Source organism: Miscanthus floridulus, chromosome 1 (assembly GCF_019320115.1).
Source record: "Miscanthus floridulus cultivar M001 chromosome 1, ASM1932011v1, whole genome shotgun sequence".
Classification (NCBI taxonomy): Eukaryota; Viridiplantae; Streptophyta; class Magnoliopsida; order Poales; family Poaceae; genus Miscanthus; species Miscanthus floridulus.
The window spans coordinates 58,052,697-58,080,319 of record NC_089580.1 but is presented as its reverse complement, the minus strand read 5'-3'; the positions used below and the strand labels follow the sequence as shown (position 1 = coordinate 58,080,319).

At 41.8% G+C, this 27,623-nt stretch overlaps 1 protein-coding gene and 1 long non-coding RNA gene across 3 annotated transcripts; both read right to left on the bottom strand.

Annotated features, from left to right (window-relative positions):
* Nucleotides 1-5,779: 5,779 nt before the first annotated feature.
* Nucleotides 5,780-23,757, bottom strand: LOC136526101 (transportin MOS14-like). Of its 2 annotated transcripts, XM_066518942.1 has the most exons (28): nucleotides 23,411-23,757; nucleotides 23,086-23,323; nucleotides 22,119-22,196; nucleotides 21,621-21,683; nucleotides 20,414-20,461; nucleotides 20,191-20,337; nucleotides 19,196-19,327; nucleotides 18,537-18,577; nucleotides 18,303-18,394; nucleotides 14,828-14,955; nucleotides 13,530-13,605; nucleotides 13,320-13,440; nucleotides 13,146-13,245; nucleotides 12,932-13,013; nucleotides 12,758-12,840; nucleotides 11,363-11,482; nucleotides 11,163-11,214; nucleotides 10,723-10,878; nucleotides 9,981-10,104; nucleotides 9,793-9,874; nucleotides 9,631-9,719; nucleotides 9,482-9,556; nucleotides 9,328-9,382; nucleotides 8,657-8,776; nucleotides 8,484-8,576; nucleotides 8,256-8,401; nucleotides 7,784-7,961; nucleotides 5,780-6,557 (listed from the first exon to the last, which is right to left on the bottom strand). In XM_066518942.1, exons 2-28 carry the CDS (start codon nucleotides 23,212-23,214, stop codon nucleotides 6,270-6,272), a joined length of 2,898 nt encoding a protein of 965 aa, XP_066375039.1. In that variant the 5' UTR covers nucleotides 23,215-23,323; nucleotides 23,411-23,757; the 3' UTR covers nucleotides 5,780-6,269. The 2 variants fall into 2 exon arrangements, with proteins under 2 accessions (XP_066375039.1, XP_066374991.1); XM_066518894.1 differs by having other exon boundaries at nucleotides 23,086-23,757.
* Nucleotides 23,758-25,320: 1,563 nt separating this feature from the next.
* On the bottom strand, nucleotides 25,321-26,987 carry LOC136526242 (uncharacterized). The gene is made up of 3 exons (XR_010776536.1): nucleotides 26,624-26,987; nucleotides 26,299-26,536; nucleotides 25,321-25,409 (listed from the first exon to the last, which is right to left on the bottom strand). It is a non-coding gene; the product is annotated as an uncharacterized lncRNA (long non-coding RNA).
* Between the last annotated feature and the right edge of the window lie 636 nt (nucleotides 26,988-27,623).

The window sequence follows — 27,623 nt, the reverse complement described above, 5'->3', positions numbered from 1 at the left end:
TTAGACCGGTAGAAGTCGGGTGATTTCCTGTCACCTACGAGATGTAGGTGGATATCGAAGCACGGTTGGCTATATTTGCTATCGTGGAAAAGAACCATGGGGCGATAAAAATCGAGGTCGGATGGAGTCTATGTGTAGGTTGACTCATGTGATTTTGCCTGTGCCAATTAAGGACCGTACCGTTGTTGGCAGCTGTTTGACAAGATTGAACGCATACCTATCACTTAGCTGGCCAAATAACTCGCTTCCAACCGCGAAGTCGAGTAGCTCAACTCAGGCCAGGCCCCGCTCTGTAAGAGTGCGCACTCTGGATGGTAGTAAGGATGTGCGAGGAGCCAGACTGAGCCCAAGGGCAGGCTGGGCCTAAACGTCCTGGCATTTGGTGTCCCTGATTGTGCGGCGCTGGACTGAACCCGCGAAATGTGTATGTGAGTTGTACCAAATGTGACCTAAGACTACCTTGGCGCAGGTATGTCTGGGTTTGTGTTAGGAATAAATTCCCTAGCTGGTTGAAATTGATTTGAATCGCCGTCTCTCCTGGATAGTGAGAAAATTGGCTAGTACCAACATCGTAGTAACTGTATTATAGAATATGATGGTTCGAATAAACATGGAATTACAATACCTGCTATTAGGGATGAAAAACGGATCAGGATATGGACGGATATCACCGATATTATATTTGTTTTCATATTTCTGTCCGGATTCGGATTCGAATACGGATAGTGTCAACTATGTCAGGATATAATACGATTGGATATCGACATCATAAATATGCGATTTGAGTATTCGGATACGGATACGGTATCGGATGTTGGATATCCAGACTCGGATACGAACAGATCTCAACCCCTCTAAACTGGATTCGGTTTCAAATACGGTCAGGAAAATATCCATACCTGTTTTCATCCCTACCTGCTATGGTTACTATTGTATGCTCTTAAAATGATATACCACATGTTTGGCACATGATAGTTGCTAATTTAGAGATGGGTAGTCATAATTAACATGATAACATAATTATAATGGTATAAATGAGTTAATCAGCTTTTTATGCAAAATATTGTCAAGCTACCTCCACTTATACAGCCTTGCATAATCCTTGGAGTCAATTTATTTCTAGGTTTATGATGGGTAAGTCTAGCTGAGTACCTTCTCGTACTCAGGGTTTTATTTCCCATTAGTTGCAGATGGCACTGTGTATCATGGTTATTGCAAGAGTTGCTTCTATCCCGCTGTGGATGAGGAGTAAGCCTTGGGCAGGCTTCTTTATTAATCCCTCTACATGCTTTTGTGGATTGTGATCGTATGTTGGCACTGTACTAAACTATGTTAGCAAATAGCTACTTTCAAACTTAATTTGCTTCCACTATTATCTATCAAACTTGGTTTGTAATAACTTTGTTTCATACTCTGATGATGGAAATGTATCTGTGAACTTTATATAATATGTGACATGTATGTTGAATCATGTACGATCTTGGTTGTTGTGAATCGTTTATCGAGACCCATCAGTGGTACTCGATAGACTACTGGGTTTATATGGGCTCAAGTATGATAGTGCAACCGCTTGCAGGGCTGCCATTGTACTTGTGCTCTTATAAATTGGTCGGTTCTGCGAATAATCTCCATCATCCATCTTATGACTGTTTGATCCAATGTTCGAGGTGAAGAGGCACATGGATCGCTGACATGACACATTGAGAGGCCTCCATTTCTCGTCTCAACCTATAAATAACCACTCACTCCCTCTCATTCATACACACAACAAGGAAGAAGAACACTCCTCAAGCATTTTCTTTCGTTGCAGTACCAATAGTCTAGAGGGTCGTCCAGAGGAAGAGGAAAGAGAAAGGGAACTACCATTAGGTGGGAGGGTCCTCTTGGTCCCGATTTCTTTGAGGAAGGTCTTTATGAGAGGTTCCTAGTTGAGAGCAAAAGTGATTTCACCAAAGAGGCACCACTGAGAGGATATGATGAAAGGAAAGAAGAGTGGCCAAAATGCATACATGGTGAGGACTACCTAGTGCAGATGTTCACCGAGAGGAATAGATGGAGGTCGTTGTTTCTTCAAATACCCATGAGCATGGGTAATTGCTATTACTATTTGTTTCTTCAATATGTTCCTCTTGTATATAACTTACATGACATACTTATTGTAGTCTTTCTTGGTCGAAGACAACTATGGGCTCAGTAGGTGGGTCGATCCTCGACCTATTTATCCACATGCGGAGTACATCTACTACCTGTATGACCGTATCTTTGATCTAGAAAGGGAAGTTAGCAGCGGTTACAAGGACGACGGACAGGGACGATAACAACAATGGTGCCTGATTCATAGGAGGCACTCTACAATGATCCATATTGCACCTGCCCTAACCACAAGAACAAGGGGCCTCCCCCATCACCCCCATCACCACCAACAACAACAACGGGAGGCTACTATGGAGAAGGTGCAACATAATTTGCTATGTGGCCAGACTACTAGGATGACTTTATGTTATTCACATGCCACATCTATGTGTTTGTTGTTTGGTTTAATAACCTAAGGCATGTTAGGTTTAGTCGAAGGAAACTCTGTACCCTAGGTTTGGTACATGTTCTCACATGCCATTTCATTTATTTTGTGTGTTGAATTATATAATGTCGTACGTCGTTAGGTTTTATTTGCAGCACGTGTTCACATTTCAATACGTCCGTATCATTAAGCGGAATATTAAGACCATAAATAATAAAACAACCACATAATAAAAAGTTCAGTACTATTCCACATTACACAATATATTAATACTAGAAGTACGTGCCGACAGTAGACATAGGGGCAAATGCACTTCCAAATCCCCAGTCTGAAACGTACTGAGTAAGTAACTCATCATCCGAGTACCAGTCCTCTACTACAACCCTATTGTTGTGGCTAGTCTCACCTGTGTTTCTCTGACCTGCCTATCGCCTGTAGTAAGCGGCCTTCACTTCATCTGCGGCCTGTTGTGGCCTAAGTGAAGAACGCATCGTCATACTCCTTCGCCTGTAAGCCCGTCTCTGCTAGACCGATGAGCTCGCTCAGTCTGCCAGTGTCTTCCTCTGCCCGCTTCGCCTGCAACCCTGCCTTGCTAGAGCGATAAGCTCGCTTAGTCTACCAGTATCGTCCTCAGCCTTCTGCGCCTGTAAGTCCGCCTCTACTAGAGCAATGAGCTCACTCAGTCTGCTAGTGTCGTCCTCATCCTCGTCCCCCTCATCAGACAACACAATCGGTGAATGAACGGTGCGATCAACTCAAGATCTATGCTCATCTAACTTCTTCTCCTCATACCTTGCATAAGCCAGCTCTGTGGCATGTTCCTCGCTGTAACCAATCCTTCATATATAAAATACAATCAGTTAGCAATGCGATTATATTTCATTTAAAATCATGCAACGAAAAAAAATACTTTCAAGCACTCACTGCCACATAATGCAACAACATACTCGTTCAAGACCTGCTTCTGTACTCTTGTCTCCTCCCTTGCCTCATTCTTTGCCCTCTCCTCCTCTAACATCATCCGCCTCTCCAATCCCTATTTGTTAAGCCCAACATCGATCGGGTTACATATACCACGTTGTCTAGCAAACTCACGCATCTTTTCTTTATGATGTTTAACGAATAGGTTGATGTAGTTAGGTGCATATCCCCTCTTCCGTGCAATTACTTGCCTCTTCTTTAGTTCATCCAAGAACTTAGCTTGACCATCATAATATTCCCACCTGCATTTCCTAGTGCTCTGTTCAAATGGCAAATTCTATCATATATGTCTTAGCAAAAGAAATAAAATACGATTTCATGTTTACCACAAAAATAACTAACCTCATCATACTCAACCATATGCCCGCAATAATGGCCTATTCAAAGCTCCGAAGGGACTAGGCCATAGTTGGATTTAACACCACATTCGCATATGACAGGAGGTGCTTTGTAAATTACCCTTTCTTTCTTCTTTTCCTTAACCTTCGCGGTTCTTCCAGCTATTGGTTCTTAGGACCATACAACCACTCCTTGAAATGACACTTCGCCATTGAAAACACCTAAATAAGTAGACATTAGTACATGAACACATATAGCTCAACATTTCAACATATACACTTTGCACTTACTTCATGCTTGTTTGGACACATAAACTTCAACGTATTCTCAGGGTTTATCACAGCTCGATCTCTATAATCATACTAGAGTAGGTTCCTCGAGTCGTCTAACTATGGCTAGGTGCTTCTCCTTAGTCGTCATTGGCGGAGGGTTAGGGGGGTGGAACCCACCGCTTGAAGTGCTCACGTGGATGTCTCCCTCTAAACCAATCGTCGAAAAGGAGGTACCTAGGATCAAACTTATCTGCACCGTCGATCCACTGAAAGAAAAAAGCACCTCTCATGGTCCTACACAATGAGATTTCAACAAAATATTAGTAGCATACTTACACAAATAAAGAAAAAGGATAGTGAAAACAATTTCTTACATTAAAACGACTGCATGTGTAGAAGCAACACGTCGCTGTGTCCGGATGTTTCGATTGAAAAACATGGGCCGGAAAACCACAGTCACAGTTAGGGACAGAGAGGTCAGGAGGGACGGGGGCATCTTTGCTAGACGCGTCGGGGTATAATTCTCGAGGACGACCCTGTTTTCGCCAAAACTCATCCCCAAACATTTCTTGCATCTAACAAAACGGATGTAATTTAACAAACATAAATCAAAACAATGAACTCATAGCAGTTAACATTAAACCATAAACCTAGGGTTTCCCTATTTGATGCACAACAATGAACTCATAACATAACTACATGCGTCTATGTTTGCTAGCTTTTTCATGCCTTGACATCATCCTACGGTTGTATAATACATATATTGATGGATACAATGAAACCCTAAGTGATGACTGATTATTACGTTCAAAAATCTGACTAATACATACCGAATCTATGCGAAAAAAATTAGGAGGGGGGCGAGGATACCTTGCTCTCGAAGATCTACGGATCAAATCAAAGTTTCCAAGGTCCAATATGCCGATTCGTGAGGATAGGGTGAAGTGGGGAGAGAAAAAACCCGAGAGGGAGGAGAAAGAAGAGGAAGAACGCTCGGGTAGGAATGTTGGCCGGGGTTAAATGGCAGGGAGCTCAGCGCCAGTCACTCTGACGTCGAGCTCGGCGCCAAGATCTACGACACCGAGCTCGACGTCAGAGTGACTGGCGCCGAGCTCACTGCCATGTCATCTACCGTGTCCAGGAGCTCGGCGCTAGAAACGCTGGCGCCGAGACATATTAGCTCGGCGCTAGCACCAATAGTGCCGAGCTAAAGGTCTATTTTCTAAATTTTTTTTGCTAGGGGTCTATTTATGAGAAACTTTTAAAAAGAAAGCTAAAATATAAAAAAAAATCGGTGGTCTTGTACCGCATTTACATTCTGCAAGCACAGGACGAAACCTCGTCGAGGACACACTAATTAACGAATACTACCTCTAGCATAGAAAAGAATATAATTATAGAATCTCTGTCAGTCAATCTCATTCAAGTTTGATCAACTTTATAGTAAATAGTATTAACATTTATGTCTCTAAATAAATTATTATAATAACATATTTATAACTAATCTAATTATATTTATTTTATATCATGAATATTGGTACTTTTTATATAAATTTAGTGAAAGTTCAAACCATTTGACTCTCAAAAAGTAAGAATTGCATTCTTTTATGTACCGAGAGAGTAGATGCAACCAGCCAAATTAGTTCAAACGTCTGGCCCTGATTCAAGGTGAGCTTAAATTGCACCAGTTCTAATCATAGGCCATCACATCTGGGGATCATAAGGGAAGCACAAACTTGTCCGTCCTTGAACAGCCGGTATAAGCTTACATAATAAAATCGATGGCCACCTCACTTTACAAAAAAAGAAGCTGACCGGCCAACGCAAAATCAGGCCCATGGTAGATCACCATTCCGCGTGATCTGCCACTTCTACCCAGTATAACACTGTTTTTTGAGATAATACAACACAACTTATCTCCCTCCCCAAATACACAATTTACGGCACATGTACAAAGGAGAAACACGAAAGAATTACAATGCTTACTGACCTATCTATGCTCTGAACAAATCTGAACTGTATGCCGCCGCAACTCAAACCTGTATGAACTAAGAAAAAATTTCCCAAGATGACTTGAGTCTTGCATCAACACTGACTCAGTGGCTTTTCTCAACTTGAAAATATGCATGAACTGGCTTTCTAAACTTGCCTTGCAGTTATCACATCTGTTGTGGAACCACCGTGAAGGTCAAATCGTGAGGCCGCAAGGCACTTTGAACTAGGTCTTGCACTGTTTTGTTTCGTCTACAAACATCTGAGATTTCTCCAAATCTATCTGTTATGGTATGAAGACTAGATCCGGAAGCAGCATCAGATATGATGTTGAAGAAACGCAAACGTTCTGCATCTGTTAGGGCTTGTGGTGGTATAAGATTAATGCTTTCCCTTGCCCAGTTCAGCATGTTCTCACCAAAGGCTCTGCTAAGTGACAGCAGAACATAAGAAACCTGCAAAAAGGTACAGATCCACCTGTCAATTATCATCTTACTATCTCATACTTTGCTCTAAATTTTTTTCAGTAATACAATAAAATATCAAAACTACAATTGGCATTCTCGTGTTGATTTTATGCACAAATGGCTGTCAGCATGCCACAGTGGAGTTGGTGATTTCATGGCCTCGATAAAGAGCCTGTTTGGAACAACCAGGAGCTGTTTTTCTCTCTCCTCAAGGAATGAACTAGGAGCCCAAAAAAGCTCTGGCTCCTTGAGTAGAGCCGAAGCCAGAGGGAGCCCCGCCAAACAAGGCCTAAGACTTTTTCCCGCCATACAAGTAGAATGTAGGTAATGTGGGGATGAAAAATGACAAAGTATGTGATATAAGCAGGGAAACTAAAAGTAATGTGGCTTTACTTACACCTGAGACAGCACAAATGCAATAATCACCATAATTAATAGCAGGAAGACATTCAGTTACACCTTTACAGTTATTTTTTGTCTCTATTCTATACTCTTAAAATGATGGACAAATAGTGACCAGATAGTCCTAATGAGAGTCAAACTTCTCTTTACTCTGAGAAAGTTTATGAAAAATACATTAACATCATGTTACCAATCAATACACTGTCAAGACATATTTTATGATGGATTTAGAGAGATTAATTTTTTATGTTCTAGATGTTGCTGCATTTTTCTATAAACTTTATCAAAGATAAGTTTGACTTAGGGCAGAACTAAAACAACCTACAAATTTTGAACAGGGGTAGTATATCAGTAAGGAACTAACATTCCAATCCAATATGCTGTTATGTAGTTAAAAAGGTATTCCAGTAATTTTGTGACCAAATAAGAGACATATATTTTGACCAAAAAAAAGTGAGCTACATTTGCCTCTTTGCATCAGTTTTTAGTGAGATATCTGATAACACAGGAGAATCCGAGAATGTTGATTCATGTCTTTCCAGCTGCTGGTAGAGCAAAAGAAAACATCATGTAAGACATGCTCTTTCTAGCTGCTGGTAGAGCAAAAGAAAACATCATGTAAGACATGCTCTTACCAGCTGCTGGTAGAGTGTAGAGTAGTTCAACAATTTTTCGCTGGACGCGAATGTAACAAACAATAATGGAAATGCCACTGAAAATTAGTTTTCTTTTTAATGCAATGACAATTCTCATGCATGTTTCAGATTTTTTTGTTTATATATAAAAAAAAAAGATACGATCTTACAACCCACCTCCTCCAGACGACCAGATGGTAGCGCCCCAGTTAAGGCAGCAATCATTATTCTAGTAAGGGTTGCACCACGCTGAAGTATGATTGTGTTAATAACTTCACGGTACTGTCCCCCGTCAGATGAGTTTGGAAGGTCAAAGACATCAGATAGAAAACACAATATCGATTTACAGGCTTCCCTGTTACATAAAAGTTAGGTTACAACATTAGACTTCAATACTTCAATACTGAAAAAATAAATAAAACACAGCGAACAAGAATATCGTTTTCATAGATAAAAGTGTTTGAACAAGACTGCTAGATGGTCAGATTCGGATCAACTCTGAAATGGATTCTGAATATATATCAATAAGGGCCTTGTTGTATGTATAGAGAATTTTTCGAATTTGAACCAACTCAAGCATCTCTCAGTCTTGTTTAAATGTTTATATATACCAGCCATTGCGCAGTCAGGCCAATCTTGAGGCCATTACCTGTGCTGTATAGTTATACCAGCCATTGCGCAGTCAACCAATCTTTGAAACATTTCTGTAGGTATAAATAGATCAGGACAGTAACGAATACATCTTGATGCTAACAAATAGCAATCATCAGCTATATCTGGTCTGGCTGTAAAATCCTGAAAATATAGTGCACTTTGGTCACCTTTTATGTTGCCAATATGTAATTGTCACCTAGGAATGAAAAGAAAGAACAATTACTTGAATCGTTCTGAGAAGCTGCACTGTATGGCTGAAAAGTATTTGTATCAAGCTAGTAAGATAGCCCGCACAAGATGGATCAGATCCAAAAATCTACAAAGAAAAAGAATTGTCAGAGGAGGGGAAAATACAGTTCAAGTTTATTACTCGACTCTTTGAAAATATAAATCAACCTTGATAACTTCACTGGACAAGTAAAGGAAGCAAGACTGTTTGTGTTGTTGGTAGAGAGTTTGGATTTCTTCAAGCATTGCACCAATCGTCATTCCCATGACCCTTCCACATGTCCTTACCTTCACACAGAAAAGGCATGTCAGCATTAGTCAGCGGACAATGAATATCCAGATGGTATTGAAGTGACCACAAGAGATATTTGTAATCTGCTTCAATCCCTTACTAGAAGCTAAAAGAACAAATTTAGAGCAAAATAAGGGTTTTGCAATCTCCAACTCCAGCTTTATTACTTACTGGACGATAATTTGTACATTTTGGGAAGTACTGAAACAACAGTCTACAAAGCCCTGAATTAGGCATGATAAGCTGAAACTTACAAACTACCTACACACTTTTGTGCCAAGCACCCTGGTGCATCAGGCATGATAAACTGAAACTTACAAGGCTATGCTGTAGCCCATGCTCCACACTACTCAGAAAACATCAGGTAGATTTTCATTGCAACTTTTAATTAAACAGTTAAACCAAGGAACATTAGGAACCAGAGTTATTCAGACTCCATGTCTGATACAAGAAAATAGTTCCATAATGCAATCTTGATGGCACTTGCATGAGATTTGAGTAGAAATTATATCAAACAATTAATATGCCAAACAAGTCACAAACTTACAGCAAATTTGCAAGATTGGCATATTGACTCCATGGTACGGGTATCCCATGCTCGTCTGTGCATAAGAGTATTTTGATAAAGGAGTGGAGGAGAACATTCATGTATATAGCAGTAATAGGAACTTCTGTCAATAACTCCATGGTATCATACTTACTGATCAAAGATACTCTTGAGTGTCGGCCAATATCTATATACAGCTTCAGCAACTAGTTCTGGTTGTTTCACATTGCTGGAACAATTTGGAGGATTTAGTAAACAAACGTATTTTTCAATGGAAGAAATTTAGAAATAGAAGGCCACCACCTGAAAATGCTTGATAGTCGGTCTATATGTACAGTTAAATGCCGAGCAGGGACTTGTTGAAGAACTTGATCACCTTGCTGGATTAATTCCTTTTATCGAAGCAAACAAATTATAATGGATACATTAAGCATGTCTAATTGACTATAAAAAAGGGATACCTACTTGCAAGGGATTGATTACTGGCTGGCAGATTAACTCCAGGGCTCTACTAGCAGATTCTGGTGGAAGCGTTGTAATAACCACACTGATCAAAGTGTATATAATGCAAAAGCGTGCAAGGTGAGTACTTGAGACAACCAAAAAGTTTTACTAACAAAAATAGCCAAGCTGGATGGGAGGAATCATAGAACCTTAGGGCTTCAACCAAATGCAATGAGTCCTCTGAAGAAACTTTATAACCACCAACTCCACTAATTGCAACATGGTATATCTGGAAGAGGCTATCCAGGGACCCTGAGAACTTTCTCCTACAGTCTTATCACCAAAAAAGGATAAATAAATTAAACAAACAGTAAATAATTTATGGCATCAAAACATAAATTTGGGCAAAATTCAAAGCAAGGATAAGTTCCCCCATGTTGAAGTATAAAGTGGATTGCCCACCTCTTCCCAACGGCTTAAGCTTTTGAGTTCATCTGGTTGGTGCATGAAACCTAACATGGTATTAAAGCCAGAGGTCTCGAGTTCGAGTCATGGCAGAGGCATCATTTAAGTCCTCCACTCCTTTATTTCCACGTTTGCGCCTTGTATGTGGCTGCACGTGAGTGAGAGTGTTGAAGTATAAAGTGGATTGCCCACCTCTTCCCAACGGCTTAAGTTTTTGGGTTCATCTGGTTGGTGCATGAAACCTAACACCCCATACTATTCAACAGCACTGGCACTTTAGGATTTGCCACCAGACGCTATCACACACCAATGAGGAAATGGGGTGCCAAATCATGAATGGCATTTAATAGAATAGCCCATCTCAAATTTTACTACAGTCACAGGCAATAGCCCAACAGTACCAAGCTAGATTTATTAAAATAAATAAGACAATTCCGAAACAGATGCACAAAGATAATACACTGCTAAGTAGATGCAGATGCATACCTTCACATATGTACTTAAAGGCCATAGAAGCAGCCGCAGCTGTATCCTCTGATGTATTCATACCCTTATTGAGAATATCAACTAGAGGTGGTAGAATAGATAATTCAGCTGGTGCAGCATCAATCCATTTTGAAAATGCTCCAATGGTCGAACAAACTGTAAGTATATTTCAGAACATCGTGATAAACAGGCCAGGTAAACCATTTATTGCATGGTTGTTATTCAAAAGCACGCAGCTAGAAGGATCAAAAAAAAATATAACCAAGTAACTCAGTAACAATAAAAATCTGTCAATGGGAATAAGCAGCTCTAACTGTCATAAACATTAACATCTTGACAGAGCTAACGAGCTACTGCCTACTGAGCAGGTACAGCATAAAATTAAATAAACACCGTGCAAAGATCAAGGACTTCTGAACTATCTGCACGGTGAAACATACCTGTTCGTAGCAACTGCTCATGGTGAGGAAGGCAGGGAAGCAGTAACATAACCTTTAGAAAACAATAACAGCGCATGATCAACACCAAATAAGAATTCAGTGCAAACAAAAGGTAGCTTATCAGAGGAAGATCTTGTAGATGATCTAGTTAAGGAAGAACAACCAATAGCATTATGGGACAATCAATATGCTATCAATACCTGTGGTAAAATTTCTCGCTCCTCAATTGAGACTGATCTTGCAATTGCTTGTATACAGAACAGGGCAGCCTCTACAGGTTGCCACTTGGGGTTCTGCTCATTGTTGCAGCTCCCATATGCCTAAAATACAAAAGTGAAAAACTGTTATTATTGAGAACTAAAGAAACTTTTCTGGTGCAACTCTGGGCAGGCAATGGTCAGTCAGTTTGAAAGAAAACTGAAGCCTGAGGTTAAGCAATCAACGTTATATTGTTGATATCTACTCCCTCCATCCCAAAAAGTAAATCATGTGCTCGTGTTAGTCACGTAAAGTCCCTTTGGTTAGCTGAGTCCCATCGATTTAGCTAATCATTACTCGCAAAAAAAAAGATTTAGCTAATCATCATCATCATTGATGCGACTATGCCCTCTCGGTCTCTTTCGTAGCTATTTTGCTACACTTCATGATCAATGGCTGTTTATTTATCATCATCACCATTCTGTCCTACTTGCCGTCTTTCAGCAGTGATCTCTCTGTTCTTCCTTTGGCTTGATTTGACACGTCTCTTTATTCTCGTCGAGTTCAAAGTCTCCAAAGCAAGGTTCATATTTGAAGAGTTAAAGTACCGTCTGTGAAGATTGGAGGTATTGGAGGAGGTCATTTCCTACATCGACATTGTCCAAGATTTGCATGCTTCGACGACATCTTCGATCTTGGATTTTGGATGTAATTAGTCTCTTTTATTTTTCAAGTCTAGTGCATAGTGCCAGCTCTCAATACTATCATCCAATTCAGTCTCCCTTATTCGTAACAGGGCATCCATACACTAACACAAAAAAGGCCAAGTATGCTGAGCAACAAGAATATGTCACTGTCTCAATAAATCTCCACTTGTGTTGATCTGGTACATCAGGATTCAAATGGAATACCTCTAAAACTTCCCAAAGCTCTAGATACTCAATCAGCACCTGTACTGTTAATGCGCCTCAAATATCCAAAATCCATCTGTGAATTCTGATCAGTAAGCGCTTCATGTCAATATACTATTAACATCTTAAATCATATCAAACAGCGTACAAATACTATTTTTTATTTGCATGCTGGTTGTAGTATTACTGAGCAACTAGCCCAACAACCCAAAATCCATATACACAAAGTCAGAAGGGCCAGACAAACCTATGCTGGAATACAGTCATTCTGTCTAGACTATATATGGAGACATGAAATTATTGTTTCAATAAAAGAAAAGCCTTCTGGAGAAGAAACATTATAATAATGAGCACAAGATGCCAAAGTAACCGAGAAACTAAACAAATCACAAATCACAAAATACATCGAGTAAGGAAACTGCCAAGCCAACAAAGAGATTGAGCACAAGATCTCAGAAATAAAACAAGAGAAATAGTTTAGGTCACCTGAGCTAGCTTGGTGGAAAGTAGTTTTAGCGTCGAGTCACCCCCAAGAACTTCAGTTGCATCAAGTAGCACATCACTAACAGCTGAAACACAAATGGCCCTAAATATGTCTTACAACCACAAGATAGGCAAAATGGACTGATGAAACCAGCTAAAAGAAATTAGGTACTGTACCATATCTAACATGTCTAAAATCCCTGCGGTCTTCCTCGGAAAAGGTGTGGTAGTCCTCAGGGTATTCAACTCGGAAACTGACCTGATCCAGAAATCAACACAATATATGAAATCAGACACATGAAATGAAATAACTCAGTGGACATTGCTGATTTCATTACACGGCAAGATTATAGGGAGGATGTTATAAAATCCTCAGTCCTCAAATACGTACCAGAGACACCAGAGTTTCAAACTTTGGACGAAATATTTGTAATCTTCTGTTTTTCTCAGCTTCAATTGCCACCTCTGATCCATATGATACATAAGAGTCCCTAAAATACATGAAGCATTGATAACATTATTTCTCAGGCAAAGCACATGATGTTTAATTAGGTTAGTCAATTACCTCTTGATCAGGTTACGCTTAAGACAGTGCCAGAAATTAAACGTCATAGAGGAAATATCAAATTCCAGATGAGAAGTAACTTCTAGCAATGCGTTTACTATTTGAATTGAATCATCTGAACCTGGTAAAGCTCAAACATTAAAAGTAAATAAATGGGTCATTGGCAAGAGAAGGATCTCAATGGTGATCAGCATAATCCATGAAATTTACCTGTGGCAATCAAGTCAACATAGGATTCACCCATGTCTGCATATAAACGAGCAATAGCTTTTACATCTTCTTCATCCTGAAAATGTGCCAAAGGGTCATAAAAAATAGAAGTAAAACAACACATGCATTTCTACATATTTACCAAACACTCAAGGTATAAACATATAAAATATAACAAAAAAGATAAATATAATAAGCACTTGTTAATATATTTTCTCATGGAGTTTAGTGGCAATAAAGGAGGAATAGGAAATGGTGGGCCAGAGGAGTACTCTGTTCCTAGGGATCTGTATGTACTGCAGCAGTGAGAGGACAGACAAAGAGCATGGGGAGAAATGATGAAAGCCAACATGGTAATAGCTTGATAGGCCATGTTCAATGCCACATCAGGACTATCACTAATCCAACAGTAATTTGGGCCACTACCACAAACAGAGTTAACATTTAGGGGTCTCACAAAGTATTTATGATGGGTGTGGGTAAGGGTGACACAACCATGCGACTTCAGGGACAAATGGAGCAATTCTCTCTCTCACTTTTTAATTTTCCCTCTGCTAATCAATTGCCGTACTGGCTTTTGTTTATCATAGCATCTTCCCCAACAGTCCGATTATTTTAAAAGCTCAGACTTAGATGCATTTGTGTTTGTTCAGAAACAAAAGTTAAAAATTTACTTTCAAAATTCAAAGATGCACTAAAAGAGTTTGCTTAGACAGGAAACTGTGGATTCATGGGTAAAATAACTTTACCAGCTCAAACAACACCAAAGCATTTTAGTTCCTTTTGTTAGACAGGATTATATACATATGGGCCATGGGCTTAGCTTAGAGTAGCCCAGCCGGCTATCCCTCTACACAGGGTACGGCCAGGGCATGCTCAGGAGGTTTCCTTCGACTATAAGTCCAGAATTGTGTAGATTGAGTTCTATTAGGCAAGGATATTGGAGGTTGGTTACGTTTCTATAAGCCACCCCTGTTCTTGCCTATATATTCATGTACATTGTATCTCAACAATCAATCTACTACGTCTTGCAATCTACAATGCCTACACCTTTTCATTGCGCATTCCAATGAAAGATAACTAAAAGAGAGCTAGAGTGACTCATTCCTAAATCCTAATTACGGCGCTAACAGAAATTTTGAATTTTCCTGGAATCACCAATGAAGTACATTAATTCCACCAAATGATATCTGCGAGCATGAAGATTGAAGAGATAAAATTAACACTCAAAACATGATGAAGAGGAATTTGACAGATACACTGACCGTCCATGCAGAATATGACCAGAGATGTCATACCTTAGATGGATCTTTGAGCTGCTCTTTCAGACCCATAATATGAGGGACAAGAATTTGAATGAGCGGCATTTGCTCAGCAATAGTACCAGAGCCATGAGATACAGTAGCATGTATCAGTTCAGATGTAACTGGAAATTAGAACATTAACTATATCAGTGAGGTTCCGACAAAACCAAAGGCATGAGAATTACTGGACTAGTCATCTTAGTCGTAGCTAACTACAGCCATTCCCAGTACTAATTACAGCCATTCTCAGTAGGGATGCAAGTTCACTTGTTTGGGGTCATTGGGTCAACCCAAAACTTGCGAAAACGAACTAGAACGGCATGCCACATAGATAACTTAGGAGAAAAAATGAACTGAACTAGCTGACCTAGAAAACACTGGGTACCCACTTGGATCCCTAGCTCGGAGTGTTGGTTTGGCCAAGCTTAGTTTAACCCGTAAACCAGCTTTTACTACCTTATAAGCCCAGAAAATCAAGCTAATGCGAGAAGCTTGCAAAGTTGTTTGGAAGAATATTGAGCAAATAACAGTGACTCTTTAATATTAATCCCATGCAAATGTAATATGTTTATGCCTTTTACAGAGCAAGCAATAAAGGCAAATGACTAATCATCCTCACTTCAATTGGACAGTGAACCACAGTAACAGAATCATGAGAGCCAAGTGGATAAAATATAAATCCCAATTCCCAAACATCAAATGTATGCTAGCAGTGCAAACAGGATACTTCATAGTTCATACAATGAAGCAGCTGGAGGAAACAATGTGGACTCTGGTGGAAGGCAATGGCATGTGAAGGAGACGGCAGCTTTTGGAATCCAGTCTTGGCAACAGCCAACAGGCATGGCAGCTCCATAACCATAGGAAGCCACCAACTCATTGACAAGCAACAACTGCAGGACTGCTACCCGCAAATCTTTACTGTAGGCTGTAGTGGCAAGGGCGATGTGAGAGTATCCTGGACTTCCCATGTATAGAAACAAAAATAGAATGGAGCATGAAAATCCTTCAGGAGTTCAGGGGCGCAGTTTCTGTATATGGTCTAAGCAAGAAAAGCTCCGCCTGTTTTGGCCAACACACAGCCTATGTCGAAGCAGAACTGGAAGTTGCTCTCTGTGAGACTGGCCGGACTAGATGAGGATTTGGTGTGCCAGACGGCATAGCTTTGTCTTCTGTGAGAACATGGAGGACATGATGTTGCAAAAAGCAATACGCAAGGAGCGCGTTGCACAGGGATCCCACAAGGAAGTCATGGCCCATGCCTTATGATGATGCAGCAGGGTGAGTATGCACATGCCAGTTAGACAGACATGGTACAGCCTGGGAGCTGGATCTAAGTGTGATTCATCATTGAGCCCCTTCTATAGTTCTATGCACACTGCCACAGCGACACAGCCAGCCTCCAACCAATGGGTCACTAATACCTTGAGCCCTAACTTCACTTCGTCTATCAGAAAACTGCCCTAAGATCTTCCCGTTTTATCACACCTCTTGAGAGGTGTGCACGTACTGAAGTTGATTTGGTTATTGAAGCTTGTAGGACCCTCATTGAGCCCATGTTGAAACAATGAAAACAACAAAACCTGCAGCGGTTGGCTACAAACTTGAAACCTGCACTAGGTGTCAATATATTCCTGCTTCAAGGGGCAGCATGTTGAATCCTGGTATCTGGAATCTGATACCTGGTACCAGATACATAGCAATTTTAAGGAATAGGTTATTGGGTAGTCGAACGGTTGTATTATATTGTTCCTAATATGTTGAGGTGATGTCCTAAAATGCAGTCAAACCATCATAGATTTGTCTCACAAAAAAGAACTATTTTAGTTCTGGTCAACATTATCTAGTAGATATCTAATCACCATCTGAATATGTTATGCGTTTATTCGCCTTCAAAGTTGAAAATGCTTTCATATTATTGTAATTCTATTAGGCCATTTTATGTATATTTAATGGAAACTCACAACCAAAGTCGTACTCAAATACTGACACTGTTTACAATGTCAACTGGATGCATGAACACCATTAAAGAAAAAAAAAACTTAACCTGCAGGGGGCAAGACAGCCCCCGGGTATTGCATTAAGAAGAAGACCTTCTCACGCAGGTCGAGAAAACCCCCAAACCCCTACCCCACCCATACACAGCGGCACCGGAGCCCATGTGAGAACGACCACAACCAGGGCCAGGCCTTAGACATGTGCTTTGGCGTGGGACAGACGAGGGGATTTTTTTAACCCCTGCCTGAAATTCGCTCCCACGGGGAGTCGAACTCAGGACCTGAGGAGTGCTACTCAGACCACCTAACCAACTCAGCTAGAGGCCCTTTCACCCATTAAAGAACAATAATCTTATGAGCACTGCTATGTTTACAATCTTGAGCGTGAAATAATTAATTAGTAAGTACTCCCTCCATTATCTTTTATTAGGCGTGGAGACTAGTATTGCAGATACCAAGGAAACTCAGATAGCGAGGATGAGTAGTAGTAATGCAGCGTCGAGGAGCAAGATCACGCCCCATATCTGCATGCATGCATGCAGCGACGTTTCTGTTGCCTGGTGAAACAAACCAACGTAGCGCAGCGCGGTGAAAAAACAACAAGCACAGAACCGAACCACACAACTCAACATGCAAAAACGCTTCGGGTTCCATACGTATCAAGTAAATGACATAGGCCACTGTTCACCTCCAGCCTCCAACCCCTGTGCCCAACAAATCGTCAAAAACGATGGTTGTACGCCCTATAAAAGATAATGGAGGTAGTAGTAAGAACTAAAAGAATGCTCCATGCGTTGCTTAGGCCTGCAGGGATAACAGATGGCATTGGGCGGACAGATATGGTTTGGAATGGAAATCGGACGGCCTATCATTATTGGCCTTATGTGGATCATTAGTATAGATAGCTTAGCTTACATGAAGAGACAGACTCATAAATGAACATTAGTGGATGATGTGGAAGGGCGGGCCTGGTGCAAGCGGTAGAGTCTTACCGCCTGTGACCGGAAGGTCCCGGGTTCGAGTCGTGGTCTCCTCGCATTGCACAGGCGAGGGTAAGGCTTGCCACTAACACCCTTCCCCAGACCCCTGCACAGAGCGGGAGCTCTCTGCACTGGGTACGCCCTAGTGGATGATGTGGACAGCTAAATGCATGTTAGTGGGGGCGAGGCTTCCTGACGTGGATACCTTGCATGAAGAGACGGCTATCATAATTACATGCTAGTGGGGTTTTGTTTTTGTAAGAGTATACAGTATAGATATAGATGTATATAATCTAGAGACATATCAGGTTTTTATTATATCAGACACAGAATCAAGTATAACCATGATAACACAAGCACACCAGAAAAATGGTCATAGAATTGTGTAAAGAATTCAATTGGTTAAATGTGGCAAAAGGGTGAAAAGTATAAGATAACAAAAGTTGAACAGCCTGAATACAATAGAAATTAAAGGCATATTTGGAACAATACCATTTACAGCTGCCTCCAAGAATTGATCAGAGTTCAATGAAGAGAGTGCCAAATGGACCAAAGGATGTGATGCGAGTTCAGAGGCAGAGATTCTGGCAGAAAGAAGACTTTAATTATAATTACTGACATCAATACCGTTAATCAGCAGTAGCATAAGAATAGAATGAGACATACTACAACAGCTACACTTTCAAGGAATGAAGTATCACTATCAGAACACCAGAAACTTCATACCCATGACAGAAACGAAGCCAAGAAGAAAAACCCTCCAAAACCTGCAAAGGAACAATCAAAGATACACTATAAATGCAGTGCTGAAATGTATCTCAGAATTGCAAGTTAACTTCTACGTTTCAATAAAAAGAACATTGAAACATGAATTGGATGCTTCTCCTCAAAAAAGATACCATGAAGATGTGACATTGTTGTATATAAAGATAAAAGGTCTGTTAACTCACATCTGAGGTAGTTTATACAAAGTGGATATCACATTTGCACGTACAAAATAAATGGACAGTACATTATATACTATCTCTCAGTTAGACACAATCTGCCAGAGTGAGTGTACAGGGCAGAATATATATAAACTGTAAGGACCAGCAACTAGGATATTAGCTCCAAAGTTATTAATGAAGGTAGCAAGCTCCTTGAGGGAAAGCTATTGACAACCATCAAAGTAACTGAAGGACAACTACAAATATATAGAAGAAAGGAGAGTAGCACATAAAGGACCAATCATGGGAGCACATTACATGTGCATGTAGCAGAGTAGGTATAAAATAAATAGCTAAGCTCTGAATAAAAAAAAATGAATGCGTAGGCACAACCTCTTTATGCATAATAACACTAAAGGGATTAGTATCGTAAAAGGAAATGTTGAAGAGGAAATAAACCTGTTCTTTCAGCTGATCAATGGCCATGCAAGCAGTTAATAAATCAATAGTAACATTAGCAGATGAACAAAGGTCAATCTCAAATTGTCTGCGCCTTTCAGGACGAGCCGCGATTTTATAACTAGAAGTTTCCTGTAAACACAACAATGGACAAAGTTCAATTTCACCGAGACCGACACACTGCATAACAATATATGGAATTATGGATTTTATGCACGAGCCATGTTTGGTAACTTAAGTCACATGAATAAATCTATGAGAAAGAATTGTGTCCACCATAAACGCCCAGGATTGTTACAGGGGATCTGGCCATCCATGTAAGGTGGCTAGAAATTTGCCAAAGCTCAAGTGCAGGCAAATAGAAGGCTGGCAGTTACAGGTTGGGTTGTGCGCATGTGGCACAGAACATCCCAGATCATGCTCTCGGCACAGATGGCCATAGATCTGCATGACTCATGGTCCTTGGAACTACACAGTGGTGGTAGTCTCATCCTAGAGCAGAGCATGTCACAGGCAGTGGATAGAAATATCAAAGTAGTCGGGTACAGAAGAATGGACAAGAGGCAAAGAAGAGGAGCGTAGGGATTTGGAGAGGAGGGGAGGTAAGGATGGCAAGAGATGACAGAAGTGAGGCTACTTTGAAGGAAGCGGTATAAACGTTAACGAAGTATTCTCTCTCTGAGTCTCAGCCATTCTCAAAATCCCCGTGTATGTAAAATTGTGAGAGAACAAGAAAAGGACCACAGCTTTAACTTCCATTAAATTTTGTTTTACAGTTTTGTTTGAGTTTTTCAGTTTTTTTCCCCTCGAACACAGGGCTCAGGAGAGCTGCGTATCTTTGTCTTAAAGAAGAGAAAAGGGTAGAAACCCTTGCGCACACAAGAAATTCGCCTTACATATGCACCTTTGCCAAAAAAAAAAGGATGACCAAACAGTGTTTTGGATAACATAGGTGTGTCAGTTTTTGATAAAAAGCTCAAAGAATATATAAGTACCTGTGGCAAAACTATAAGCAGTTCAAGGAAGCCTGGAATAAATTCTGGATGAGCTTTCATTTCATCGCTTAGCCAATTCACAATTCCACCAGCTCCCCAGTCCTCTACAGGTACATGCACAGCCAGAGCAGCAATTGCAATACAAATCTGAAGATGGTCCAAAGTGTGTTAGTATTACAACAATTGTGTTAGCATAAACAATAGCTTAATTCTATATTTTTACCTGTGTTCTAACTTTTTGTGGTCCCTTATTAAACTTTTTCAGCAATACCTGCAAATGCAGCAAATTCAAATAAAAAGTAGCAAAGCACCTTAAAAGGTCAACCAGATACTATAACAAGGCTAAGAAATCAAAAGGACCAGATAGGAAAACACAGTATACATTGCAATAGAACTTCAAAAGCAGAGTGTTTCATAGAACAACTCAAAGAGGCACAAATTATACCCTGAATTGTTCTAGTCATTGTCATTGCCCCCAAAGATAGCATTAGGTCTACCTTGATATATGCACAGTAATCAGCTTCCAAGGTTTGGTGGTTTGGCAACCCTTGAAGTGATAGAAAGGTGTTTGCTACCCAAAATAAATAAATGTGCCCTTTGCATGTACTAGTCATTGCCCCAAGGTAACATTAGGTCCACCATGATATATGCACAGCAATTAGCTTCCCAGGTTTGGCAGTTGGGCAAGCCTTGGAGTGACAGAAAGGCGTCCGCTGCCCAAAATAAATAAATGTGCCCTTGTATAGAAGTTTACTAAACTTCGGCTTGATGATTGACACTGGTGGTGGTATCGCCTACTGAGAGTGAGTGGGATATTTAAGGGCTAGGGAACAGAAATACTACCTCCGATTCCAAATGTGGGTCCTTTCATGCGATTACATTATCTGGTCAAACTTTTCAACTTGGACCACCAACACATGAAAAATTACGTTGATTCACATGGATGATGTTACCATATGCATCATGGAAAATATTTCCATAATATACAATTTTCACTATCTAAAATATTTTAACAAAAGTCGCAAGCCAAAGTGTCATATTGGAGACCGTGTCACTGTCACAACGACCTACATTTGGAATCAAGGGGGTAGTTTTTAGTTTCAAAGCTCATAGCTGTAAATTAGCAACTAGATGTGACTAGAAAAGGTTTCTGACTTTCTGTTTGCTGCTTCAGTCAATAATCACTTATAATGCTTTCTTTTGAAAGTCTAGACTAGTGAATTGACTTCCAAATTATGTAATTATATGAAAAATAATACGATACACAAATACTTATATGTGTTTTACTTTATGCAAATACTATGTGATATTTTTAAGCCACTTTAGATGTCACAAACCGCAATAGAACTACATGGTAGCCCTAGCTGACTTCTTTCCACAATATACAACATAGATACTCTGTAAAAGAAACTTCACAAGACAGTGCTTACATATAAAGAATCCTGTAATGATCGAAAAGCTTCCGAGGGTAACTCTTCAAAGTCCCTTTGTACCTACAAATAACATGGAATGGTATTACTGAGAATCACTGTGAAAACTAAGTAAACTACTCCCTCCGGTACCGTTTGTTAGGCGCAGAGACTCAAATTCCAGATACCAAGAAAACACCAGAGACTGAGGAGAACTATTAAATGGCACAGGATTTTAGAGCTCATACTTGCCACATGGCAGCCCTGTATTGGATCCCCTTTCTCTGCATTCACTCCTTGCATGCATGCATGAGCACAACGCCACGAAAATGCTAGCGTTCAGTTGCAGCCAGCCGTTCGATTTTTGTGCGAGAGTTAAATGCCTGCCTTGGTTTCTAGGAGGCGCCTAATAAGAGGGACATTTCTCAAACTGCAGCAGCACCTAATAAACGGTACCGGAGGGAGTATAACATTTCTAAATAGTTCATGCAAGGTGTGGCTACGCCCCTTTCTGTTTACCTTGCTTCTGAGGGTCTGAGAACAAAAGATGAGAGTTTCCAAATTACTGCTTTCATCATGAAGTAAACTGTCAGCTACCTGCATGAGGAGAATGAGAAAAACACTCAAATATAAAATGGCTGCAATATAATACAATGTCAAAGAAAATTCAACTACCACAAGCCGACAAGAAACTCTAAATTTTATACAAACACACTATATATGACCATAACAGATCAAGAAATTAGAAAACACTGAAAGAGTGTCAACTTTGGTGAATTCACAAAAGTGGCAAATGTACACATTGCCAATGCACAACTCTATCCTCCCTTCATCTTCTTAAATCATCACTTTCTAACAGCAGTCTGTTCAAAGGCCTGGATAGCCACAGCAACATGTTACACGTCACAACCTCCAATTACAGGAGATGGACTAAGTTGAACCAGTCAGTGGCATACTGGCATCGCATCAAACTCGCATAGAAGTCCTATAAAAGACACTTGGATGAAGCTCAACTTGTAGATTTGCGTCGTCAGCGTTCACTAGAAAGTAGTAAACCTAATCTAGAAGGAATTGACAGGATTAAAAAGTTAAACTGTACCTAAAAGATCCAGTCTTTGAGTTTTCCAAACTAATGCACACCAACTGAGACCACAACCATCCTGCATTAGACATCCTACCAGCAGCCTCAGCTGTAGCAGACACAATGTGCAGTCAACAGGGGTCAGAACAGAGTCCCACTCCAAGAAATCTAATCGCAATTCCCACCTTCTCCTATGGAGCTAGCTTCGGACAGATTACAGAACCACTCCCAACGGTGATACAATTCACCCTAGTTCAGGCCGAATTCACACGACTGCATGAAAATCCCACTCTTAGCCGACCCAAGTCAGCAGCGTCCCACTCCCTAAACACAGAAACCAACCCTCACCCAGCTCAGGACACGAACAGGAAAGAGAGTGAATCGAAAGGAGAAGCGTGCGCACACCTGCCAGGCGTCGAGCGTGTGCTGGAACTCCTGAAGCCAGCGGTCGGCGGCGGTGCGGATGGCGGCGTCCGGGTGGTGGTACAGCGCCGCGAGCGCCTCCTTCACCGTCGCCGTCGCCTGCGCCTCCATGACAGCGACGGCCTCCCCCAGCTCTAACCCTCCCTCAGCCGCCTACTCCTCCCTCTCCCCGCCGCTTGATGTAATCTCCCGGTGTATTCCTCCGGCAAGCTGGTTGGATCTGCCGAGGGATTCGTCGGGTAGGTAGGGTTTAACAGAGGGAAATTTGAAACGAGGTGAGGATGGGAGCAGACGAGTCCGGCCGTACTTTGGGTTGCGCGTGCCTGCGCGATTCGACGAGAAAATAGACGGACTTGATTATCAATGTTCTTTTCTTTTTCCTCGCGAGGCATCGGGTACGGGCGTAGGACCCCCGCGAGGCATCGGGTACGACACGTAGGACCGCCAGGCCCTCGTCCTCGTCCCTAGAATCATCGTCGTCATCCTCATCACCATCCTCGTCGTCATCATAGTCATCGGACGGCGGCGCTCCATGCCTCTGGCGCTCCATCAATATCTTCCTTCTCCCGACGGAGGCGCTTCTTCTCCTCAACGGCAGCCTTCTCCTGGGCAGCGTGCTCAGCGCCCCCCAGGGCGAGGGAGATGAAACCAGGAAGCGAATGAAGGCAGAGGCTGCCAAAACAAGCCTGATGAAGCCAATGATCTCGAAGCAAAGGCACGGTTACACTCAAGCACCTTTCACACTCACGTCCAGTCTCATTTCAGCCTCGACGATAAACTGTCGACAGTGATACTTATATTTATTACCGTCGGTATCTAAGATCAACTGGGGTATACACTACACCGCCGTATTGACTTATCATTCGTCTGTGATAAGGTCCTTACTTTCGTCGTATTGGAACACGACCCGCGTGTGTAGGCATGCACTAAAACCGTCGCACGGCTTATTATCTGTCCATGATCAGATCCTTATTTCGTCGTATCGGAGCGTGACCCACATGTGTCGAGGCAAATATCACCATCGCTTCAGCGTATGAACCGTCCAGTCATAGGGCATAGTACCGTCACGTTGCAGTATGATCCGTCCGTGATGATCCTTTAGTCGGTGTCGGGTTACTAAACGATTCGGCGATGATGCACTATTGACCCCCTGCCGCATCAGACGAATGGCGGTGGTGATGACAGTCTGCTTCACCAAAGACGAGTAGTACGACGGTGATGACAAAACAACCAACGGCCCTTACATCCGACGGTGACAGAATCGCATCCGGTTTTCATAATGTATTTACTAATTTAGTTGGACCTTAATAACTTACTAAACACACATCATACATATATAATCAATACAAATCATTCATCATGTCCACAACAAAGAGTACTTGTTATAATAACAATGCTCGACACTAACATAATAACTATGTCAACTGATGAATTAACACAAGCGGTACATAGATAGCATAATAAAGGTTCTGCTCCCTACAGACCTACGTAAGGTAGATGTGCTTCGCTCCTTCAGATTGGCACTCCTTAATCAGCTTGGCAGCCAATGCAGCATGGAACCCCTTTTCTTCCTCTCATAGCCATTGCAGGAAAATCGTTCAAAAGCATTGAGACTCCAAAACCCACACAATGCAAAGCAGCAAATTTAATAATATTCAACATACCATTGGTTTAGTTATCAAGTCAAAATTGAACTATATATAGACTCAAAACAACTCCCTACCTGAACAAAAACATATCCTAACAACAAAATACAACATATGCATGCACCTTTACTACTCTGCTAATAACTCCATGAACAAGAGAACATAAGACAGATAGTGAGGTCCGTTCAAATAAATACTCCAGGTACTTTTAGGATAGCGGATGAGACCCGGACAGGAAGGACATGAACTTTTCTACGGCTCATGTCATATGCCATCAGTGTTCTGCTCTCCTCAACAAGGAAAATCAAATTCCATTCTAGGTGAACTGCAATCACTCTATAGTCCTCATTGACAGCCTTGGAACCGAGTCCAATATTGTTTAGTCCAAATAGTTGTAGTGTGTTCACCGTATGCTTTAATGTTCATTTACTAGTACCATAGTCTTCAAAGATCCAGATTAAAAGGTCAGACGTTAAGAGGGACATTTCTCAAACTGCAGCAGCACCTAATAAACGGTACCGGAGGGAGTATAACATTTCTAAATAGTTCATGCAAGGTGTGGCTACACCCCTTTCTGTTTACCTTGCTTCTGAGGGTCTGAGAACAAAAGATGAGAGTTTCCAAATTACTGCTTTCATCATGAAGTAAACTGTCAGCTACCTGCATAAGGAGAATGAGAAAAACACTCAAATATAAAATGGCTGCAATATAATACAATGTCAAAGAAAATTCAACTACCACAAGCCGACAAGAAACTCTAAATTTTATACAAACACACTATATATGACCATAACAGATCAAGAAATTAGAAAACACTGAAAGAGTGTCAATTTTGGTGAATTCACAAAAGTGGCAAATGTACACATTGCCAATGCACAACTCTATCCTCCCTTCATCTTCTTAAATCATCACTTTCTAACAGCAGTCTGTTCAAAGGCCTGGATAGCCACAGCAACATGTTACACGTCACAACCTCCAATTACAGGAGATGGACTAAGTTGAACCAGTCAGTGGCATACTGGCATCGCATCAAACTCGCATAGAAGTCCTATAAAAGACACTTGGATGAAGCTCAACTTGTAGATTTGCGTCGTCAGCGTTCACTAGAAAGTAGTAACCCTAATCTAGAAGGAATTGACAGGATTAAAAAGTTAAACTGTACTTAAAAGATCCAGTCTTTGAGTTTTCCAAACTAATGCACACCAACTGAGACCACAACCATCCTGCATTAGACATCCTACCAGCAGCCTCAGCTGTAGCAGACACAATGTGCAGTCAACAGGGGTCAGAACAGAGTCCCACTCCAAGAAATCTAATCGCAATTCCCACCTTCTCCTATGGAGCTAGCTTCGGACAGATTACAGAACCACTCCCAACGGTGATACAATTCACCCTAGTTCAGGCCGAATTCACACGACTGCATGAAAATCCCACTCTTAGCCGACCCAAGTCAGCAGCGTCCCACTCCCTAAACACAGAAACCAACCCTCACCCAGCTCAGGACACGAACAGGAAAGAGAGTGAATCGAAAGGAGAAGCGTGCGCACACCTGCCAGGCGTCGAGCGTGTGCTGGAACTCCTGAAGCCAGCGGTCGGCGGCGGTGCGGATGGCGGCGTCCGGGTGGTGGTACAGCGCCGCGAGCGCCTCCTTCACCGTCGCCGTCGCCTGCGCCTCCATGACAGCGACGGCCTCCCCCAGCTCTAACCCTCCCTCAGCCGCCTACTCCTCCCTCTCCCCGCCGCTTGATGTAATCTCCCGGTGTATTCCTCCGGCAAGCTGGTTGGATCTGCCGAGGGATTCGTCGGGTAGGTAGGGTTTAACAGAGGAAAATTTGAAACGAGGTGAGGATGGGAGCAGACGAGTCCGGCCGTACTTTGGGTTGCGCGTGCCTGCGCGATTCGACGAGAAAATAGACGGACTTGATTATCAATGTTCTTTTCTTTTTCCTCGCGAGGCATCGGGTACGGGCGTAGGACCCCCGCGAGGCATCGGGTACGACACGTAGGACCGCCAGGCCCTCGTCCTCGTCCCTAGAATCATCGTCGTCATCCTCATCACCATCCTCGTCGTCATCATAGTCATCGGACGGCGGCGCTCCATGCCTCTGGCGCTCCATCAATATCTTCCTTCTCCCGACGGAGGCGCTTCTTCTCCTCAACGGCAGCCTTCTCCTGGGCAGCGTGCTCAGCGCCCCCCAGGGCGAGGGAGATGAAACCAGGAAGCGAATGAAGGCAGAGGCTGCCAAAACAAGCCTGATGAAGCCAATGATCTCGAAGCAAAGGCACGGTTACACTCAGCACCTTTCACACTCACGTCCCACGTCGCAGTCTCATTTTGGTCTCGGCGGTAAACTGTCGACAGTGATATTCATATTTATTACCGTCGGTATCTAAGACTAATTGGGGTATACATTACACCGCCGTATTGACTTATCATCCGTCTGTGATAAGGTCCTTACTTTCATCATATTGGAACACGACCCGCGTGTGTAGGCATGCACTAACACCGTCGCACGGCTTATTATCTGTCCATGATCAGATCCTTATTTCGTCGTATCGGAGCGTGACCCACATGTGTCGAGGCAAATATCACCATCGCTTCAGCGTATGAATCGTCCAGTCATAGGGCATGGTACCGTCGCGTTGCAGTATGATCCGTCCGTGATGATCCTTTAGTCGGTGTCGGGTTACTAAACGATTCGGCGATGATGCACTATTGACCCCCTGCCGCATCAGACGAATGACGGTGGTGATGACAGTCTGCTTCACCAAAGACGAGTGGTACGACGGTGATGACAAAACAACCAACGGCCCTTACATCCGACGGTGACAGAATCACATCCGGTTTTCATAATGTATTTACTAATTTAGTTG